At 41.1% G+C, this 22,412-nt stretch overlaps 1 protein-coding gene and 1 long non-coding RNA gene across 11 annotated transcripts in view; both read right to left on the bottom strand.

Annotated features, from left to right (window-relative positions):
• Positions 1-6,573: 6,573 nt before the first annotated feature.
• Positions 6,574-7,168, bottom strand: LOC141655937 (uncharacterized). Its single transcript, XR_012548253.1, has 2 exons — positions 7,092-7,168; positions 6,574-6,853 (listed from the first exon to the last, which is right to left on the bottom strand). It is a non-coding gene; the product is annotated as an uncharacterized LOC141655937 (long non-coding RNA).
• A 622-nt stretch (positions 7,169-7,790) lies between these two features.
• Positions 7,791-22,412, bottom strand: part of LOC141656840 (disease resistance protein RGA2-like) — a 75,532-nt gene continuing 60,910 nt past the window's right edge. Inside the window, exons 2-5 of one of the 10 annotated variants that reach the window (XR_012548582.1) lie at positions 21,766-22,375; positions 17,911-21,308; positions 16,325-16,385; positions 7,801-8,157 (exon numbers count right to left, since the gene is read on the bottom strand). Coding sequence is in view for 2 of the 10 variants with exons in the window: in XM_074463915.1 (XP_074320016.1) it covers positions 17,968-21,198 (3,231 nt within the window). In the remaining 8 variants the exon portion in view is untranslated. Of the gene's footprint in view, positions 8,158-16,264; positions 16,386-17,722; positions 21,740-21,765; positions 22,376-22,412 lie in introns of those variants that run through there. The other 9 variants (XR_012548580.1, XR_012548584.1, XR_012548585.1 and 6 more) reach the window with 9 other exon arrangements.

The following is a 22,412-nucleotide window of genomic DNA, read 5'->3' on the forward strand; positions in this document are numbered from 1 at the left end:
TGTACAGAAGGTCCGTAATAAGACCACTCTTGAAATGTGTCGGCCCAGCCGACGCGGAGCTCATACTGACAGAGATTCACGAAGGCATCTGTGGACACCACATGGGGGCGAGAACGCTAGCCCACAAAGCTCTCCGAGCCGGCTACTTCTGGCCTACCATGTTGAAAGATTCCAGAGCAAAGACCAAGAAGTGCAAGAATTGTCAGATGCATGCTCCGGTGATACATGCACCTTCCCGAGACCTGCAACCGGTACTTAGCCCCCTACCATTTGCACAATGGGGGATGGATTTACTAGGACCATTTCCGACGGCCTCCGGAGGAAGGAAGTACCTGATCGTCGCCGTTGACTACTTCACCAAATGGGTCGAGGCTGTCGCGGTACCTGCCAAGACCACGGCGGCCGTAAGAAAGGTGATTTGGGAGAATATCATAACTCGTTTTGGGTTACCCCAAGTCATAGTATTTGACCCCGGCCGAGAGTTTTGGAGTGACATGGTGATGAACTGGCTGGAAGAGCTCGATATCAAATTCACATACTCCTCCGTCTGCCACCCTCAGAGCAACGGGCAGGCGGAAGCAGCTAATAAAACAATACTCAACGGGTTGAAGAAGAAAGTTGAAGATCTAAAGGGAAGGTGGGCTGATGAACTACCCGACGTCCTATGGTCCCTTCGAACCACGGAGAAAGAAACAACATGGTACAGTCCATTCCACCTAGTCTATGGGTCTGAGGCTGTCCTGCCAATTGAAGCAGCGGTGCCGACATTTAGAACGCAAACCTTTGACCCAGTCGAAAATGAGGAAGGCCTGAAAGCCTCCCTAGACCTGGTCGAAGAAAGTCGAGATACGGCACGGCTCAACTTGGCAGTATATCAAAACCGAATGAAAAGAGCATACAACCGTAGGGTCCACAAAAGAGACTTAAGAGTAGGAGATCTAGTCCTAAGAAAGTCGGCCGCAACAAACAAAGGAAACATCCATGGTAAAATGACGGCCAACTGGGAAGGACCCTACAAGGTGGTTGAAGAAATGAGGCCGGGAACATACCGGCTGACAGACATGGAGGGAGTGCCTCTAATGAGCCACTGGAACACAGACAACCTCAGAAAATACTTCATATAGCGGCGGAGGTGTCCGAGACCGTTGTGGGCACCCCAACGCGTGATTATATCTAATGAAGAGTGATCCAAGTTTTCCATCAAAATGAAGAGTCCCCTCCGTAGTCGTACCAAAGTAGACGCCACGGTCAAAGCCGGGCAGTCACTACCAAAGTATAAGAGCGTATAAGCACTGTTGAGACGCAAATCTGACTGCCCCGGCCAATCCGGGAGTGGCAGAGGAAGCGATCAATATGTCTATAGATATGAACGCTGTCGAGCCGTAACTTCGATTGCCTCGGCCAAAGCCGAGAGTGACGGGGAAATGACCGATACGCTAACATGTTCACAACAGCAGTTGGGAAGCGCAAATCTGACGCCTCGGCCAGACCGAGAGTGAAGGAGGAAGCGACCGACATGCCAACATGTTTAAAAACGTTTAAGTACAGTTGAGATACGCATTCTAACTGCCTCGGCCAAGCCGAAGGTAAAAACGAAAAAAAAAAGCGCTCAATTAAAAACGTAAGAAGACAACTCAATGAAGAATGAGATCAAAGCCTCGGCCAAGCCGAAGGCAAATAGACAAACTTTATTAAAATGTTTACAAGTAAGACAAGACAAAGTTGACAGCCGTCCCCATAGGGATAGCCTAAACACAACCTACCAAAGTTTATCAAAAAAAAGAAGGTACAACAAAAGGTTACAGACATAGAGACTTGAAACGCCAAAAGGATGGCAGGGAGGAAAGGCTCAATAGTTGCCCCGAGAAAAGCCGGGTCGGAAGGGCCGGTGAATCTGGTGACGACCGCTCGTCTCCCTATGCTTGTTATTCTTTGCTCGCCACCCAGCAGCAGTAGCGCATCACCAACGGTGGGCGGCCCAGAGGAAAGCTTGGCAGCTTCACTTGCCTTTGCCCTCTCAGCCTCCTCTCTGGCCTCCTTCACCTTAGCATCCCGGGCCGCCTTCTCCGCAGCCTCCTGAGCGGCCTTCGCCGCCTTCGCCTCATCCGCGGCCTTGGCCTCCGCAGCAGCGGCCTTCTCATCCAGAAGCCGGTCAAAATCTTGCCACGGGAAGGAGCCTTCAGGAACGAGCTCTTTAATTGCATCCCTGGTAGCATCTTCAGCCTGGTCCCGATCGGGCACACATGTCAGGGATGATGACGGTCTTCAGCGTCTCAATGTCCTTCTCCCTCTGAGCAAGCACAGCCTTGGTGTTCTTATGCTCCTTCGCCTCAGCGGAATGCAGAGTCTTCCATCTCTCCTTCTGCTCAACCACGGCCTTATAGCCGCCCTCAAATTTGTCTTTCTCCTCCCGCAGCTTAGCGGCGTCAGCCTCCGCAGCCTCAACCTTGGCTCTCTCGGCTAGGACCGCCTTCTCAGCGTCCTCCCTAAGGTTCCGCTCAGCGAGGAAGTCCTTCTTGGCGGCCTGGAAGTCCTCCTTCGACCTCTCGGCCTCCTTCTTAGCAGCGGCAAGCTCGAGCCTAAGCCGTTCAAGCGCAGGGGCAGCTCGAGCCATGACCTTTTCTTACTCCATGATATGAGAGCCGGCTAGTTCAGTCCACTTCAACAGCTTCTTGGACAACCTTATGCCTTCTGCCGTTAGCTGAGCAGGGGAAACCTTCTGGGATGAGGAGTCGACGGTGACATTTTTATCGCCCGTCTGCACAGGCTGCTTCTCCAATTGCCGTTCAGTGAGAGCGGCAATGGCGACGGCCGATCTACAAAAAACCCAGACAAAGCATCCATGTCAACATTCATTGACATGTCAGAAAGCCTGTCATCAGGAATGCCTAATGAACCTGCTAAATCCGAGCCATAGGTTAGATCCGTACCAGCCTTGGCCTTCTTGGTTGGAGGGCCAGCTGACCCCTTTTCTTTCCCGGCCTCGATAACAGCAGCAGTGGCAGACGTTGCCTCTTTTCTCTTATTTGAAGGAGGAGGACCCTCCACAACGGTGACCTCCTCCTCAACATCGACGACCACCACCTGCTCCTTTTGGACTACGGGGACTGAAGATTGAGTGGGAATTGACGTCGTAGCCGCCGAGGACAATGCTCTTGGTTTTCGGCGCGGCACGTTACCGCCAATCTCTGCCCGAGCCGCCCCCACATCCATTGCCTTCATCGCCTGCTCTATAAGCTCGTGCGGGGCCAGTCTGCGATCACGTGGCGCGGCCTTAGGATACAGCTCAATAACTCTCCCGTCCTGGTTGAGTCCCAACTTGTTTAGAATAGAGACGGGGAGATCACGGCCAAATCGATCTGCAAGAAACAAAGCAAGAGTTAAGTAAAAGAAGTAAACCGGGGCAAATACAGAAGCATAAAAAAGCAAAGTTGGGCCTCACACCGACCCCACTCACCCTGGCTTAGGGCCGGTATGAGGCCGACGTGGCAAAGCGGCTCGTCCTGAAGAACGATCTGCGTCGGGGGCATCCATCCCTTCGGCGTGCCATCCTTCTCAGCCTCAAACAGCCTCATTGCCCGCTCTTCGTCCTCCTTAAGATAGACCTTCTTGGCGTCCATCTTAAACTTATTCCGGGAGACATATCTATTATGCTCCCCCTGATTCTCACACCGCAAGTTGACGCGGCTCTGAAAGGACCGGGGCAGTGGATAGTCCTCCGGCACCTCAACATATACCTACCGCCCCTTCCAGTCCTTGCAAGAAGTCAGCGTAGAGACGGTGACATAACCCGGCTCAGTCTGTACACTGTACCAGCCCGTGCCGCCTAGGGTAGTCCCCCGAAGGTGGTGGAGCCGGCGAAAGAGGTTCACCGTTGGGGCTCCCCTTTAAAAAGACATAACCATACAAAGCCAATAATGGTCCTAATGGCCAACGGATGCAGTTGTGCCACAGCGACGTTCATAGCTTTAATTATGGCGGCGACGTGTTCATTAAGAGGAAATCGGAGCCCATACTCCAGATGTCTGATACACGCCGATACAGCCTTCGGCAGGGCAACAGACCACCTGATCACCCCCAGGGATAACGATTCTATACCCCCTGCCGAAGGAGTAATGGTCTTCAAAAATGTCAGGACCGGAACAACTAGTGAACTTATTCGTCCAAACACGATCAGGATTGATCGAGCAGGCATCGCCGTGCCAAGAATAATGCGGCCTTTCTGAGTCGTATTGGGTCTCTTCATCATCATCATCAAAACCCTCCAAATATTTCTCCTCAACTTCAGGAGAAGGCGACTTGGGACCCCCAAACCCTATCGGGATGACAACCAGTGGCTCCTGTTCATAAGGACGCGACGGTTCGCCCCCCGGCGCAGAGGTGCTAGGCATAGCATCAGCAGAAGACATAGTGGCAACAATTACTTAACAAGAAAAAAGTTGGGAAAAATTTGTTTGTTTACCTTGGAAGAAAGTGTTACGCCGAGTAACGCTTTGGAAGACTAGAGAGAAATTTCTTCGAAAAAGCTAAGAGAGAGGAAATTTTTTGAGAAAATGAAGTTTGGTGGCCAAAATGAGGGGCTAACTGCTCTATTTATAGAGCAAAGCCCATGAGGCGGACCAATCAGAGCAAAGCCCATGAAACGTCCACCAATCAATGCCAAGCCACGTGTCAAGCATGCAGCCACGGAATGTCAATCGACGTATCTTCTTTGACACGCTCCTTGGTATCTACTTGCTAACGGCCAGCTGATCAACCAAGCTTGGCAGCACCGGCCGGGGGCAATCAAAAGCACACGGCACTCTCAACCTTGGTCTCGGCCAGCGCCATTTTCTTTTCCACATTGGATGTCCGTTACACAACCATGTGGAGGGGGGATATGGTACGGCCCAATGCAACAAGCCGAGGAAGAAGCAAGCCGAGTGAGAAGTTCAACATGCGCAGAATACGCTCAACACTCATCGAAGGTCCATACCACGACATAGACTACGCTGGGGGCAAATTGATGGGGCATATTCTGCACCCGCTAACCGAGTCAACACATTGGGCAAGGTCAAAGCCAAAAGACAGCAAGTCAACGTATTAGACAGCCTAACCGACGCAGCCTGTCGGCCTGTCACTTGGGTCTCGGTCTCGGCACCTAGCCGGCCGAGAGGCATATCCGCGTACTCACATCCAAGTCCCCTCGGCATGGAGTCAACCAGGCCAGCCGGCCTGCCATGGGTCCCTCGACCGAGGGTAGAATAGTCTTTTCACCTTCTAGCCACTTGGCCACTACGTGACAAAAGGTAAAAGCCTATAAATACTCCACTTTTCTCATTGAGAAAAGGATCCCAAAAACCTATCTGAAAAACACCTATTAAAACTGGTATAAACTCCCTTATCTCTCTACAATATACTTGGCCAAGTAACACACAACTTATCTCTTTAAGTTTACTGACTTGAGCGTCGGAGTGAGTTCGCTCGGTACCAAGCCGAGCCCTCAGTTTGTTCATTGTTGCAGGAGAGAACGAAAGGAAGAGACAAGCAAAGACGTCATTCTACAAGCTCACGTGGTCACAAATCCTGCTCCGGAATTACACCCGGAACAGTGATAAAATGAGAATTTTAAGTTGGTATCGATTGTTCATTTGATTGTTAATTGTGCGTCTGTATTTGAATTTTTTTATGTTCGACGAATTTCTTCGTGACTTTCATTTTTACTGAAAATTATACGCTTAATATTTTGCTACCCCAAACTTTTAATTCTAGGTTCGCCCCTGCTTGCACCTCATTTGACACACCAAAAAAAAAAGCTTTGATTAAGTTCGGTTTTATTCGTTTATCGATAAAATTGCCCGAACTCGTAATGAGGCACGTTACCCTGAATAAAAGAAGAAAGCACTACCCCGATAAATCGTTCGAGTTGCTACAATTTACTTGTAGAGTTGTAATTATCACTAAAAAAAGATTGTGCAGAAACTCTTCTACTATCAAGAAGCACCACAATTGCCATGCAAAGCCCAAACGCATGCAAAATACTTGCAACTAATGCTCCTAAGAGCCCAGATTTTAATACTGTTATTCCTTTATTTATTTTTCTTTTTGTTAATCCCACTATCCCGATCATTTGTTGTCTTGTTTCATTTTTGGTGTCTCAGTCAATTATTATCCTTTCTATTTTAGTAATATTTTGTAGAGTAGTGAGGTGTTTGTTATGTTGACACTAACCAGGTGTGAGACGGTGTCTCAAGAGACTAACTCAATTAACAAACACGAAAAAAATACGTCATGTGTATATCTCTCTTCTCCTCGAGTATGCCAATTCGTGTAGAGTACTTGACTTTAATGCATTACAAAAAAAAAAAGAAATAATCATAATCATAATCTGAAATTAGCAAGTAAAATCATAAAACAACACGGAATTGCTAGATTTTATAAGGGAATAGTATTTCATAAACGTACTTTGTATTATTGATAATATTGTGTTCCTAATAGGAATAAATTAGATCATATAGCTTACTTAAATCAAAAGGGAAGGGGAAACCTTAAAAAATTTCATGTTAAGCATAGCGACTACTAAAAAGCTTATATATGACGGGCAACCTCGCTCAAGTCTTTAGTTTGGCCTTATATATCGTCAAAAGTAATGTTTCATCTTTCACAACCTTCGATGAATGTCGAATAATTCGCCGTGTATTCTATGTTCAAAAAGACATGCTATCACCGTATACACATCTGTAATAACCGTTTTTACTTTACGAACATCCATCACCAAGGCACAAACAATGGCACCAAAATGACTATTCAAGAGGATGAATATTCTCCAGCAACATAATAGTTGTGTATGCTTGTTCATCCTTGATCCTCATACCTACCAAAAGAACAAAACTTATAAAGATTAATTACGTAAACAATGGAAAAACAACAATGCGACATTAAATTACAAACCATACGAAAGAAGTGAGAATAAAACTACAAACTACATAAAAAAACTAAAATTTCATGAAGGGGTTGAATAGCCGCATTATATTTATATTCAATCATGTATAGGTGTTCCTTTAGTTGTGTTCCTCGGATAAATTGCTTATAATCCTAAAATATAGTCATACCTTTTGTATTAATATATATTCTCTATCCATTACCCGTTGCAGCCCGCACAACCACCTGTCCACAAGGAGAAATTAATCAGTGTGATTGACATGCATGCATAATAATTCACTTAAACAAATAGCTAAAAAAACAATAAACAACTAATATATAAAACACAAATTATTCTAGTTCTAGCTAAAAATCAAAACTAAAACGTGTATCAAAATTTATGGATGTGAGGGAGGAGTTTAGAAAGACTATTTATACTTAATTTGGTAGAGGTAGCAATTGTTTTGGTATAGGATTTGTGGAAGCATTTAATATTATAATTCTTATAGAGTTGTGCAGTTTATAGAAGTGTTGTACGGTTATTTTTTTTATTCAATTTTTTTTTTTCCAGTTTAACTTATTTAGCATTATTTATAAATATGACGTATTTTACTAATGTTGGAGACTCTATAATCGCACGAAAAAAGCTTCCTTTATTAATATAGATAGATAGATAGATATTGATTTCATACTAATTTTATTCGTTAGACGAGATACTAAAATACAGAGTAGCTTAAATGATGGGATATATATAATTTCATAATAGTTTATAATTTCATAATAGTTTATTCAAGTCGCACTTTTTGTCTTATAATCACAAAACAACATTACTTAAAGCGTCGTAAACTTCCGTCATTAGAGCAAAGATGATGGGATTGAAGAAACAGATCTTTAACCATATATGGTTTATTCAATTTCATGTCTTAGGTACTTTCGAAAAGAGGAGTATAAACATCGAATTTACTACACTGTTGATCTTAAAAAATCAATTATGATCATTTTGGAAAAATTCTTAAGAAAATTATTCAAAATAAAGGGCGAAATATTCAGTACTAAAATCAAGATTTCAGGTAACTCTCACAATAAGTTGAATCAACCAACTTATGCCAGAAAAAAATTTCACCTCATTACATACATTGTTCCTAATGCGGCGAATGATGCTTGTGACATTGAAATCGCCTTGCTTCCATGATGACTTCAGTTGTTATCCTAACTTGCTTCTAGACCTCTTCCGCTTTCGAGTATTGTCATCGGATCCTAAGCAATAAGTTGAGAAGACGATATCAGTTCCTCAATGTCATATCCAAATTTCCAAACGACCACTTTGTGGTCGTATTGGCCACAAAGTGGGTATTTGTGGTGATCGGATTGAAGATATTGTGTCTAATCTGAATACATCTTTGGAACGTGCTATTGATCGAGGGTTTGTGGTCTTTCAAACTCGATACCAATATACTATGTTTAATCTCAATCTTTGTGCGTTACCATCCACATCACGTTATATTACGTCAACGGTCCGGTTAGGGCATCGACGTGGTGAATATGTACCTGCTGATTTCTTGGAAGAATATGTTATTGACTTTGATTTGGGTCTCATCGATGGTGGTAGGATGTATCCAGGGATGGAATTTGCTGTGACGGCACTCCCATTTGCTAGTCCAATTATCTATGAAGACATGCAAGCATTTCATAATAACATGCAGGCTGTGAATGGTGGTGGGGGAGGCTTGCATGGTATGGATGAAGATGATAGGGGTTCTCCAGGGAATACTAATCCACAAGGTGAGATTGTGGGCCAGGGAAATGGCATGCATGCTCCTGTAGGAGAGTTGCATGTTGGTTTTGGGCATGCAAATCCTGAGATGGTTGTGGATGCGGTACCACTTGCTAATGGAACAGTGGATCAGGTTAATGGTCTAATGGATCAAAATAATGGGAATATTGAAGCTAATCATCAGCCTGCGCCTGCCATGCAAAATGGTTTTCATGATGCTGCTGGTTTACATGGAGAGGATATGGTCCCACAACTACATTTGGATCATCAAGGGAATGGTACTAATCAGGAACTCCTTCAAAATGGGGACTTTATGCTTATTCCACCTGCTCCAGATAATCAAGAAGTGTTTATTACTATACAGGAGAATGGTGATCTTCTAACAACAACGGCTGAGGCTGTGGTCGATGTGCATGTACCGGGTATCACACAATTTATTCCTATTATGCAACAAAATCAGAATATTGAGGAACAACGGGATATGGAGGTGGAGATACCACCAGTTCCTATGTTACACCCAAATGTTTCTCCTGCTTTAAATAATGTGGATCCACATTTGCATGGGCCAGATTTAAATTTAGGTTTGCATAACGGCTATCTCAATACAAATGGAAATCTTCAGATTCCAATTCCAGTTCCGGTTACTTTGCAAACCAATCTGCATGTTGTAAATGATGGTCTTATTCCTCCTAATGCTAATATTTTGGATACTAATGATAATTTGATTGAGCAGGAAGTTCCTATTGCTTTACCGAATGATGGACACCCACATCAACATGATATGGACCCACCGGGTAATGGTCTGCATCAAGGTGAACATGTCCAGTGGCCTGATGGTGATCCGTATAATGTGTACCGTGGGCAAGGTGAATTTGAATACCCTTTTAATGAAACTGAGTTTATTTTAAACTCTATTCGACTACGAGTTCAACAGGAACCTCATAGAGCTTTTCTTGAAAATGATGCACGTGGTTATGAGCAATATTTGGATGCACCAGACTTATTGCCAGTTATGTACCATGATCCTTTGGTTAATAATATGCATCCTATGGCTTCAAATGAACCAGAACCTTTGGTTCCTGAAAATTTGTCAACTGATAGTGATGCATCAACTCCTGAATGGCCACTTCTTTCTTCGAGCTCTGATACTATTGCAGCTATGTTATCGTCTCCTAGTCATTCTAATTCTGATATGGATATTTTTCATGATGCCGTTGATGATTTAGCTGCCCTGTTTAATTCTGGTGATCCTGCTGGGTCTTTGGAGACTGAGGGTTATTTATTGTCTTCACCACCTCCGCGAGTATCTAATGATTTTCTTCTAACTGCACATGGTTTATCTGCTGGTGCTCCTTTTTCTTCTTTAGCAGCTGCTTCATCTTCCCATCAGGGTCGGGGCAAGGATTTATCTATTTTGGCTGCTACTTTACAGGATAACACTGATTGTCCTTTAGCTAGTCCTAAAAGGAAATCATTTTCGGATCCAGGAGTTTCTAAAAAGCTCTCTAATGCACTTTATGACCATGAGGAGTTGTCAGCTGTGACGAGTAAAGGGAAAAGAAGGAGGGTTGCTGTGGGTGAGAATCCTGGATCTTCATCAGGGTTCCATTTAGTTGTTCGTGATCATGAGACTATCATTTCCAGTAGTACTTCATCTGATGACGAAACTGTTGCTTTGTTGGGTGGTGTTGCGGGGATTGACCAAACTCAATCCTCTCTTGCTCCATGAAGTGTTTGGCATGGAATTGCAGGGGTCTCAATGATCCGCTCGCTCCTGCAATTGCCAAAATTAGAGCGTTGATTACTAGTAGTATGTATGATCTACTTTTCTTTTCTGAAACTAAGTGTAGTAGTGCTACTGTTTCCTCTTTATTTGGTCGTTTTGGTTATGTAAACTCGGAAGGTGTTGATGCATTAGATACTAAGGGAGGCTTGTGGATTGGTTGGAAAGCCTTCTGGAATATTAGTTGTACCTTTAAGTGTCAGAACTATGTTATCCTTAAGATTAATATATGCCCTACTAGCTTTTGGTACTTGTGTTGTGTTTATGGTCAGCCAAAAAAAGAAATGCGTGTTGATGTATGGCTGGAACTTGAACATCAACTTGGTCTTCTTGATTCTCATTTTGTCCTACTTGGTGACTTTAATCAAGTGGATGATAATGAGGACAAGCTGGGTGGCAGCAAGGGTACTATTTTTGGAGCACAATTTTTCCTTGAATGGAAAGGCAGAAATTTATTGTCCGACATTGCTTTTAAAGGCCCTAAATTCACATGGTGTAATAACAGGAAGGGTGGTGCACGGGTGTATGAGAGACTTGATAAAGGACTTGCTTCATTAACATGGTATTCTCATTTTCCTAATACGGGTATTCTGCATCTGCCTATTCAATGTTCGGATCATGCACCTATTATTTTAGATACAGATATGTTATCTACTCAACGACGATTTCATTTCAAACTGGAGAGTTGGTGCTTTGAATATGATGAGTGTTTTGACATTATTAAAACTGAATGGTTTAAGTGGGATAAAGGGTCACCGTCTTTTAGGCTTCTTCGTAAATTGAAACGAATACGGGGTGCTTTAAAACAATGGACCTTTTGCAAAAGAAAGGAATGGACCCAGAAATGGACTGATTTTGATGACAAATTGAGTACTGAACTACAACAAATTTTTGATGGAAGTGATGAAGGTGCTTATGAGGATTGTCATGCAAATTTTTTGGAATTTAATAAGGCAGCTACATTGTTCTGGAAACAACGTGCAAAGTTAAATTGGCTTAAAGAGGGGGATGCTTGTACGAAATACTTCTTCAATTGTGTAAGAGAACGACATAAGCAAAATCAAATATTTGGGTTACAAAGACAAGATGGTAGCTGGACTTTTCAAGAATCTGACATTCATTTGTCTTTTGAGCTATATTTCAGGGATATTTTTGAGAGTGGGGTTGTTCATGAACCCTTTGCTTCTTTTCTGGAGACATCTTGCTCTATTTTTTCTAAACTTCGCTTTAAGTTAACTAATGACCAGCATGATGTTATGGCTAAACCATTTACACGGAAGGAAGTACGAAAGGCAGTTTTTCAAATGGGAAAAAATAAATCGCCTGGTCCGGATGGTATTCCTGGTCTTTTTTATCAGAAATATTGGTTTTATATCAAAGAGGAAGTGACGGCTGCGGTTTTATCTATGTTAAACACGGGTAATATTCTTCGAGCTCATAATCGAACTTCTATTACGCTCATCCCAAAGACAAATAGTCCGGAGAAGGTTGAACACTATCGTCCAATAAGTTTATGTAACGTTATTATGCGAATTGTTTCAAAATGTGTTTCTAACCGGATGAAGGTGTTTATGCCACAACTAGTAGGGGAATTTCAGAATGGCTTTATTCCAGGACGATCTATAATGGATAATGTTTTAATTTCTCATGAATTATTCCATCATATTACCAAAAAGACTCATGGAAAAAAAGGTGTTATGGCCGTCAAAGTAGACATGAGTAAAGCATATGATAGATTGCGCTGGAATTTTATTGAGGCTACACTTCTCTTTATGGGTTTTCCACATCATATTATTCGGTTAATTATGAATTGTATCAAATCGGTATCCTACGAGATACTTATCAATGGTAACCCAGGACATGCTTTTCTTCCAAAATCGGGTATTCGTCAAGGGGATCCATTATCCCCTTATTTATTTGCTCTTTGTACTGAAGTCCTCTCCCAACTCCTACTTGATGCTGAAGATTCACATCGGATAACTGGTGTAAAGATATGTCGTGAGTCTCCATCTATTTCTCATTTATTATTTGCAGACGATTCTATCTTTTTCATGCGCGCAGATAAATATGAATGCCATCAGTTACGTGCCACTTTGGAACGTTATTGTCATCACTCGGGTCAACAAATCAATAACAATAAGTCTGCAGTGACATTCAGCCCAAATTGTAACCTTCGTACTGTATCTAATTGTTTGAAAATCCTTAATATCCCAAGTGGTTCAGAAATGGGTCTATACTTGGGTTTACCTACGGAATTTGGGTCTAGTAAGAAGGAGATCTTCGCCTCAATCATTAACAAGGTTTGTAAGCGAATTTTTAGTTGGAAGAACGCCCTTTTATCTGCTGCTGGTCGTCTCACACTTATCTGCTCGGTTTTATCCTCACTATCTCTTTACTCTCTATCGGCATTTAAAATGCCGGTAAGTGTGGCGTCTAAGATTGATTCTTTGATTTCACAATTTTGGTGGGGTGGAAATCAAGTAGGGAATGGAATTCACTGGTGCAGTAAATTGTTTACGCATTCATCCAAAATCAATGGCGGATTAGGCATTCGGAATATTGGATGTGTCAACCAAAGTTTGCTTGCTAAAATTGGTTGGAAAATTATTTCTAACACTAATTGTTTACTCTCACGGGTGTTAGGTTCTAAGTATCGACTTACGAAGGCAAATATCATGAATCCCTCCTTCATTATGAATGGATCCTTTTCATGGGGTGGCAGGGGAATTAAATGGGGCCTTGAATTGTTAAAGGACAACTTGGCCTGGCAGATTGGGTTTCCTTCAAGCTTGGATATTTGGCGTGATAAGTGGATTCATGGCGCGTCTTTAGCTCAGTTGTTATCACTGCCACCATCTGATCTCTTTCTTAAACCATGCTTATTGGTTTCACTCCTGCAGACACAATATGGGGAATGGGATTATGAGAAGGTGCTTCATTTATGTGGACCTGATGTTTTACCCTTTGTGCTTTCGACTCCTATTCCATTGGAGGATGACTCCGATCAAGTATATTGGACTTTAACTTCTAGTGGAGATTATTCTAGCAAGAGTGGGTATGCTTTGGCCTTTTCTAAGCTATGGAATACAAATGCCACTGTTAAAGATAAAAGTCGTATGGTTGCGTCGTCTCTTGTGTTTTGTCGAAAAAGGCTATGGAGCCTTCCTATCCCTAATAAATGGAGAATTTTCTTGTGGAAAATCTTGGCAAGTTCCTTACCGTGTGGAGCTGAGGCGTGGAAACGGGATCTCCAGTGGTATTGTTATTGCCAGATGTGTCCCTCCGCATCTATGATCCTTGAATCCTTGGATCATTTGTTTCGAGACTGCCCTTTTGCTGCTCGTGTTTGGGCTGCTTCGCCCTTGGGTATTCGAACTTCTGTTGGGAGTAACATCCCAATCCAACAATGGGTCATTAACTGGTTACACTTGTTGTCCAAATCACCAAATCCCACGTTTTCCGTCTCCTTGTTCGTCAGCACATTATGGCACATATGGTGTGCGCGCAATCGCCTTACCTTTCATGATATTTCAATTGATTACTATGCCCTTCTCAATCTTATCAGTCGGGATGCTCATACTAATTTGCAAATTGAGGAAGAGCGTAGTACAGCAAAGATTGCCACCGTCCCTCCTGCTGATGAGATGCATGTTTCGGCTCTTTTACGAAATCATTTTCCTATTTGTTTAATTGGGTCAGTAATTTGTTCGGAACATATTCGTCTTAAATGTGACGCGTCATGGAAATCTAATCTGAGGGCTACTGCCGGCTGGTTCTTCAAAGATAACAATGGAGTTATGCGTCATGTTGGTATGAGTGCTTTTTGGGCGAAGACTCCTCTTCAGGCTGAAGCTATTGCGTTGAAGTCCGCCTGCCAGGATGCCATCGCTCTGGGATATCGACATATTGATGCAACCTCGGACTGCCTAAATCTTGTCCTCCAGTTGAATGGTGGGGCGACTGTCGACTGTGCAATTGCTCCCATTTTACGATCTCTACTTTCCTTACTTTCTTCATGTCATTGTTTTTCTCTTAGTCATTGTCCCAGGTCTCTTAATAGGATTGCTCATGGTATAGCAGCTGCTGTACCCTAAGTTAAGCAATCTTTCCCTTTCTGACAAAAAAAAAAAAAAAAAAAAAAATTTCCAAACGTAACAGTACAACAAAATGATGGTTGATGAAGCAGGATAATATAGTACAAAAGAGAAAATTAAAAACAAATGAAGATTTGTAAAGTTATACAGCAGCATCATATATATGAGATGCATACAGTCATGACTCAACATAATACCATTCAAGAATCGAATCTGATATGAAAACATCACAACTAAAAGTAACTAATGCAGTACAACATTATCTATGGATTGCTGAAAAAAAGGATTATTATACAATAACAACATTAAAACCCATATAAGTACGTTCTATTAAAAAAATACTCTTAGTAATAGTATAAATTGTTAATAACTTTGCTAACTTGACCAAATAATAATAAACTAAGAATTATGTAACAAAGAGTAATATATCCGTCTTTGATGTATTCTTAGTAACTCTTTGCATGATCAACATTATAGAATTTTAAACTCATAAATCATAAATGCCTTCTAAGAGGTAGAGTCAGTTTTTTTTAGGTAAGAAATCTAGGTTGATCCTCTAGGATAGGACCAACCTATATCATCCTTTCGAATGAGGGAGGTAAGTTGAAGCCACCGGCTATCAAATCACCTCGAAAGAGTTGGACATGAATGTCCAATAGTAGCCATGAAGTCAGTAACCTTGTTGGCTTCACGAAAGCAATGTTTAATTATCACTTCATCGAAAAAATGAAAGTCTAATTTTACATCCTTGATAATACTAGAAATTTCCCAAGCAATTTGCCAAGTACCTCGAATTGAGTTAAATAACACATAAATTATCACCCTCCACAATTAACTTTGAGATTCCTAAGTATTTAGCTGCTAAAATACCTTCTTTTAAAGCCAGAGCTTCCGCAACAAGGATACTATTGGATCCGCACTTTTTTGCTCCCAACAAAACGACTTTACCATTGTGATCGATCTCTTATAGAATATCCTAAAGCAGCTTTATTACCTTCTATTCTTGATCCGTCAAAATTTAGCTTTAGGAAACCGTTTTTAGGGTTTTTCCACCAAATTTCTTCCTTACTAGAGTTGTTTCTAGCTGACTCTTCTATCTCGGGATTGTTGAGATCCTTAAATCTAGTCACATTCCAGGTCTTAGTGCTATTATTACATAAAGTAATAAGTTTGCTGATACTTAAATTAACATTATTAAATATATTTTAAGTGATGACACTACTACCTAAACAAAACATAATTGGTTGCTTTGGAAGTTTAGAACTGCAAGTTATAACATTCTAGTCTCAAACACAGTTTCTCAGACGAAGATATCTATATAGTTAAAATTATAACCTTCAATAAGCTAGCACCTCTACTAAACGGTCTGGCAGAAATTTCTACATAACACTATATCGAATTAAAGTGTGAAACTGTGAATATAGGTTTCTGAAAATGTTAGGTTTAAAGAATGGATGCTTTTGATGATCAAGTCGATGCAAAATTCCGGTGCAATTATCTTAATTCAAGAAGCTTTTGAGAAACACAATGTACATTAAACTTCCTCAATTCATTATCTTGTTTAAAAAATGCTCATGAGAAAGACAATGTATATTCAACTTCCTCAAACCCGTCAATTATGTGAGCCCTTGGGTTTTGGAACACCAAATTACTTTGTTATTTATAATCTAATTGTATAAGCGTGGTGTTACTAAATACGGATTTTGAACATACCTTAATGACATATAAGATGGCATAGTAGCATTAACTAAGTCCGTAACATTTGGGTTTTACCATGACATGTAATAAGCAATTGATATATAATCAGCTCGTGCTCCGTACAGTGCTCCCTACACTGTAAAAGAGAGCTATATTAGAAACTATAGCATAGTTGCCCACCTGCTCCTAAACTCAACCATAAACTGAAATGACGAATAAACTTCCAGCTTCACTTAATCTAGTAATAAATTACTCCGTAATAGATAGTGGATACTCCAACACCGTTAAACAGACCATAGACGGCGGATTTGCATCAATGGATTAAGCAAAAAAACTATATGTCCATACGTATAACGGATCACGAGAACATTTAACTGAACCATAATAAATTGATGATATGATTATTGAAAGTTAAGTAGTGTCAATAGAAATTATAAAACTTAAAGAAGGAATGTACATATTTTATCTGTCTCGGTCATTTTCTTTACCATATTTATTCCTTGTGAAAAGGATTTTAATCGACTAAACTGCACACAAATGATTAGGCAAATGGCGTAATAGAGCTAGACACATAATCCCTACTAAACTGCACACAAAAAGTCACAAATTATAAAACATTGATTACAAATAACAATACACATGGCTTGGAAAATTCTAAGAGTAGATACCGAGCTCCTGATTTGGTAAATTGTACGTAGCCTCCGAATTGCCAGTAACCACAGTATTTATCATATGAAGCATATTAATAGTCATCATAATAATAAAACTCCTAAAAGCATAAATTTCATGATAGCTGAACATAATACTCATATTAATCAACCGAATAACTTGACAGATTATTCTTTTCTGTACACAATATGTACAATAACAGTCAAAAGAAATCAACTTAGTCGGTATCCATCAAAAGCAAAATCAATAAAACTAATAGCATTACTTCGTACAATAGTTGAAGACAGATAATGAGTATGAATTTGCCATTGATGAATTGTTATGAATACGAAACTGAGAAACAAATAGAAGAGAAATAACACTATAAATTTGTCTTTCAAACTTAAGATTACAGAAAAACGTTCAGTAATAAAACAAAATATGCCAAAAATACCTAGTCCACACATAATCAATGCATATGATTATGTTATCCATAAGATATATGAAAAATGAATGAATTTATCATTAGAAAATTCATTAACTATGGTTCTTGAAAGGTAGAAAGGAGAAATTGGAGAAGACAGGAAATGGAGGTACTCGTATATTAGAATGACGGTTTGGTAAATGAAATGACAGTTTGAAATTGAAGTGTCGGGTTTAGTGACATAGACACTTTTAGCATAACGGAATTAAAACCATAATTCGTTCATACTCCTCCCGTTTCATTCAATAGTTTACACCTGCTTTACTTTCTCTCTACAAAATAAACCTAGTATAAACTATTCAGTGGGATAGCAGGAGTAGTTAAATTTGTTTGATTAAATATAAACTGAATCTAAAATTGTTTGATTAGATCAGTGATGTAACCGAAAAAAGTAATGGACAATTACGACACCTATGCAAACATGGTTACATCACGTAGAGAGGGTGAAAAAGTTTTAACATAAAAATGAGAATAAAACAGTACTGGATACTCAAATAAACCACCAGAAACCAGTAGAAGGTATACATACCACCAGAATACCAGCAGATACTCCATAGAAATTAACTCTTCACTTGATTGATTCATTTCATTCTTCCTCATTTTTGGCGGGTTGAATGGCAATGTCGAGAATATGTTGAATTTTGGGCCAGTCTTCTCCTGATGGCGATTGGCATCTCTCCACAAGATCCCTCGAGCATTCAAGGAATAGTATCTTCAAGTTGGATAGGTTACTGATCTCGTGCGGCAGCGATTTCAATCTTGGGCATTTATATATTTCAAGGCTTTCGAGGGAGGTGAGGGTGTCAATCCACTCTGGAACCGCCTCTAATGCTTCACACTTACGTATAGTTAGGCTTGTCAAAGAAGACATACCTCGAAACTCCTCAGGAAGATGTTCCTTTTGATAATTCCAAAACGATAGGTCACGTAACATGGGGAGGTAGTTTTTGAGGAGGATGGCTGGCTGTTTGTGCTTAACAGCCACATTTGAAGGACCGCATGTTTGCTCTGTTACAACCTTGGTTTTGCCAAAAATATAGAGAAATTGTAAAGAAGAAAGACGTTGTAGAAACACTTGTGCCAATGAAATGACCATCTCCATGTCCATTGTCACTATCTCCAATTTGGGAAATGCAGGCATCAATTTCAGGAGTTGATTCTGACTGCAATCTTGAGCAGACTCAGTCATACTCCACCATCCCTTCAACTCAGGTATGTCTTCGAGGCAGAGTTGTGTAAGGGACGGGAATAAGGGAGCAGAAGGGCACTCGTCTGCTAGAACTACCATGTCGCTTTTGTTGCTACTACCATTTTCTTCTATGTACTCCACCTTATCCAATCTCCCTAAGTATAGCACCTTAAGATGAGGGAGTCTTCCAAAGGAGCACATATTTATGCATTCTTTGCAATTATCTATAATAATAGCAGCCAGATTTGGAAGCCATAAATGGATTCCTTCTCTCATCCAACATGGCAACCTCCTTCCTCCATACTTTTCTATACGCAGTATTTCTAGACTAGCACTGGGTTTGAGGTTCTCTAGCACCATCTCGTCTTCTATATTGCTCTCTCTAAATACCATATTAAACTCAGTAATCTCTTTCCTGTCCAGATTTGCAGCTTTGGCTTCTGACACTATATCCTTTGATCGATCCACCAAAACGATTCTCAACACGCCCTTAAGATTATCAAGACTCCCTAGGCCTGCCAGATCACACGCCAATTTAGCCTTAGATCCATAAAGAGTGAGAGAGTTGCTTGGTTTTCCCACAATGAAATAATTTAGTGTTTCAAGACTCGTCAGTCTCTGCAACCCTTTGGGCATATGACTCAATTTGTGACAACCAAAGAGGTTAAGGTGTCTGAGTGCCACTAGCTTGCTTATGTCCTCGGGCAGCTCTTCAAGGTTCCCACAGTTGGATAGGTCAAGTAAGTAAAGATTCACTAGCTGTGTAATCGAGTCGGGAAGTTTACGGATATAGTTGAACGAAAAATCAAGATACCTCAAGTGGATCAGTTTGCCTAGTGATCTTGGCAGTTCATTTATCTGTAGCCCATGCATCCGCAGTACCCTCAAAGACACCATTCTGAATATAGATATATCATTTAATGGGAAAAGTCTAACTGGCTTAGAATTGGAACTCATGTCCCATTGAAGAGGGAGAAGGAACGACTTCAACTGCTTGATTTTGAATAGTGATGATGGGACTTTCAAAGACGACTCGTCTTCTGCTAAATGGTATGATACATGACAGACTCTTTCATCAAATTCATTTGTATTTGAATCTGCCATCTTATACTTAAACCCACCAATCGAGAGCACTAAATCATGCATCAGGTTGTGCATATAAAAATAGTCAGGGCACTTATACCCATCAGGTTGTGCATATAAAAATCCTCGACTTAGCAAGCACAACACATATCCTTCTCCCACCTCTTCTGGATTTTGGTCTGTGTACTCGCCTTCAACATATCCCATGGCGATCCAAAGACGAACGAGAATAGTTTTTTTGAAATGGAATCCCTTTGGGAACAAAGAGCAGTATACAAGACAGAGTTTTAGCCTTGTACCTAACTGATCGTAACTGAGTTTGAGTGTGCCAATGACATCACTTCCATAGGAGGCAAAATTTGCAAGCTGAGCATTCCTAAAAGCTCGCCATTCCTGGACTGTATGTTTCCCCGCTAAAAGGCTTCCAATTGCCCGTATAACAAGGGGAACTTTAGGACACATCTTTGCAATCTCCTTCGCGATGGCCTCCACCCCTGGCTCATGCCATTCTGTAGCAGCCACATATTGAAAGAGGAGTAACGAATCATCATCTCCTAAATCGCCAACAATTAATGGTTCTTGGGTCCCAATAATTCTAGCCACTGTTTCGCTGCGTGTGGTAAGGAGAACTTTACTCCCCTGAGCCCCGACCCTGAGCAGTGCTCTCAGTTCTAACCATTTCCCTCTCAAACTGTCGTCATCCCACACACCATCCAAAACAAGCAGAAACCTCTTCCCAGCAATGGTTTGGTATACACGCCGTTGGAGCTGATCAATCCCGCAGTCGAGAGCTTTTTCATCATCAGTGGCACATGTCACCATTTGCCGTAACACATCTTTGACATAAAAATCTTGAGTGGCGGAAACCCAAAGCTGCAAATCAAAATATCTCTTAATCCTTTCATCATTGTACACATACTGAGCCAATGTAGTCTTCCCAACTCCACCTATTCCAACAAAGGAAGCAACAGGGAGGACACCAGCAGCAGCGGAGGAGTCTAACAGCAAGCTTACCATCTTATCCCTGTCTCCATCTCGTCCAATTACCATATCAGTACTCATATAAGACCCCGATACATTACTCAATATTCGGGTTTGGTTCAAAGTTGAAGAGCTAACTATGCTTCCAAATTGGGCATAGTTTCTTGCAACGCAACTGAGTTCCCCAGTAATACCGTTGATTTTCCTAGCATCCTTGAAGGGGGATACTAGCTGGTTTGAAGTAGAAAAAAACAAGCGCGCCTCTTTGGTGAACTTACTTCCTCCCATGAGTTGTTTCTGCTTGGCTTTTGCAGCCTTTGCATCTTGGAAATCGATTAATTTAGCAAGTCCACGTTCAAGCTTCTCAAGAATATCTCGTTGAGAATGACTGCACACCTGCGATGAATCTGCATCAAGAAGTGTAGCTTCAATAGTATTTTTGATATCCTCAAGCCCTTTTATTTGAGATTCAATGTTAGCTGCATCTACTATTGTTTTCCAAACTTCAGAACCCACTTTCTCACCAATACTTTTAACCAACTCCGTCACCATCGATTCAGCCATTTTGCTATCCTTCCCGTCTTCTTAGGAGAATATTTTGTATTTGATATCGATAACTTGATTTGGTGGATTTAGAATGAGGATTTGTGAGATGTGATAATAAAATCCTGAAACTGAAGTGGTTTTGAACTTTGAAGTTAAGAGGATGTTGATTGGTTTGTTGTTAAGAATATGATATAGATTAATTTATTGATATAGTGAACAAGGAAATTTCCAGGAAACTAAGCATTATACTGTTGGCTTTATTATTGTGTTGAATTTTCTTATGAGCATAAAGCTATAATTTTCTTTCGTTGTCGAGTACCTTATTTTCTTCCCACTTGCTAAATGAGGTTCCCAGAAATTCAGCACAATATGAGTGGTTAGCACTTAGCAGTAAGCTGATCAGTATTGTAGAGGAGGAGGTAACGGGAACTTATGAGGTACTAGTCCAACACTAGTACTGTATAATATTGCATGGAATCTTATTGTTGCCTATTTTGTAGTCAATTAACCACCCTTGTAAATTACAAGCTAACCTATTTTATTTATTTAAACTGATGTTTAGCAATAAAATTAATAAAGGATTACCTCATCTTTCTTGGTATCAAGTCTTCTTCCTCCCCTTCTCTTCTAAACACTAAATTTCGCTGCGTTTTTCTCTGGCTTTCTCATCATGGCCACCAAACAACCTGTCTATCATCCCTCCCTTGGCAACATCAAACACAACATCCCCATCATCGTTGACATGGAAAAGGCTCACTATGACTCGTGGATACTGCACAGGCTTTCGAAGGAACCACATCTCCGCTGCACCATTATGAGATGAGGGTGATACATCGGATGACGACGAGTCCTCTATACATTAGGCCAGCCCTATGGACTCGTCTCGATGCCATTGTTAAACAATGGATTTTCACCATCTCCCAAGATCCCCTCCTCACAATCCTTCAACTCGGTGCCACTACCAAACAACTTTGGGACCGCACTCACGACATTTTTCGTGACAACAAACACACTCGCTCCATCTCCTTGGAGCGTCAATTCTCAACCACCATGATAATTTCACTACTGTGTCCGCCTATTGTCAGGCTCTCAAGAGGGCTTACCAACCTGTCCTGAGACGACAGCAATGAGACTATTCCCAAGAAAAGTTGGCTTCAAGAAAGCTATCCTAGAGCCATTGTTGCTCGATGCATCTCTACAAATATCACAAAAGAGGGATACTTCAAAATCAG

The sequence above is a fragment of the Silene latifolia genome, chromosome 5, assembly GCF_048544455.1.
Source record: "Silene latifolia isolate original U9 population chromosome 5, ASM4854445v1, whole genome shotgun sequence".
Taxonomy (NCBI): Eukaryota; Viridiplantae; Streptophyta; class Magnoliopsida; order Caryophyllales; family Caryophyllaceae; genus Silene; species Silene latifolia.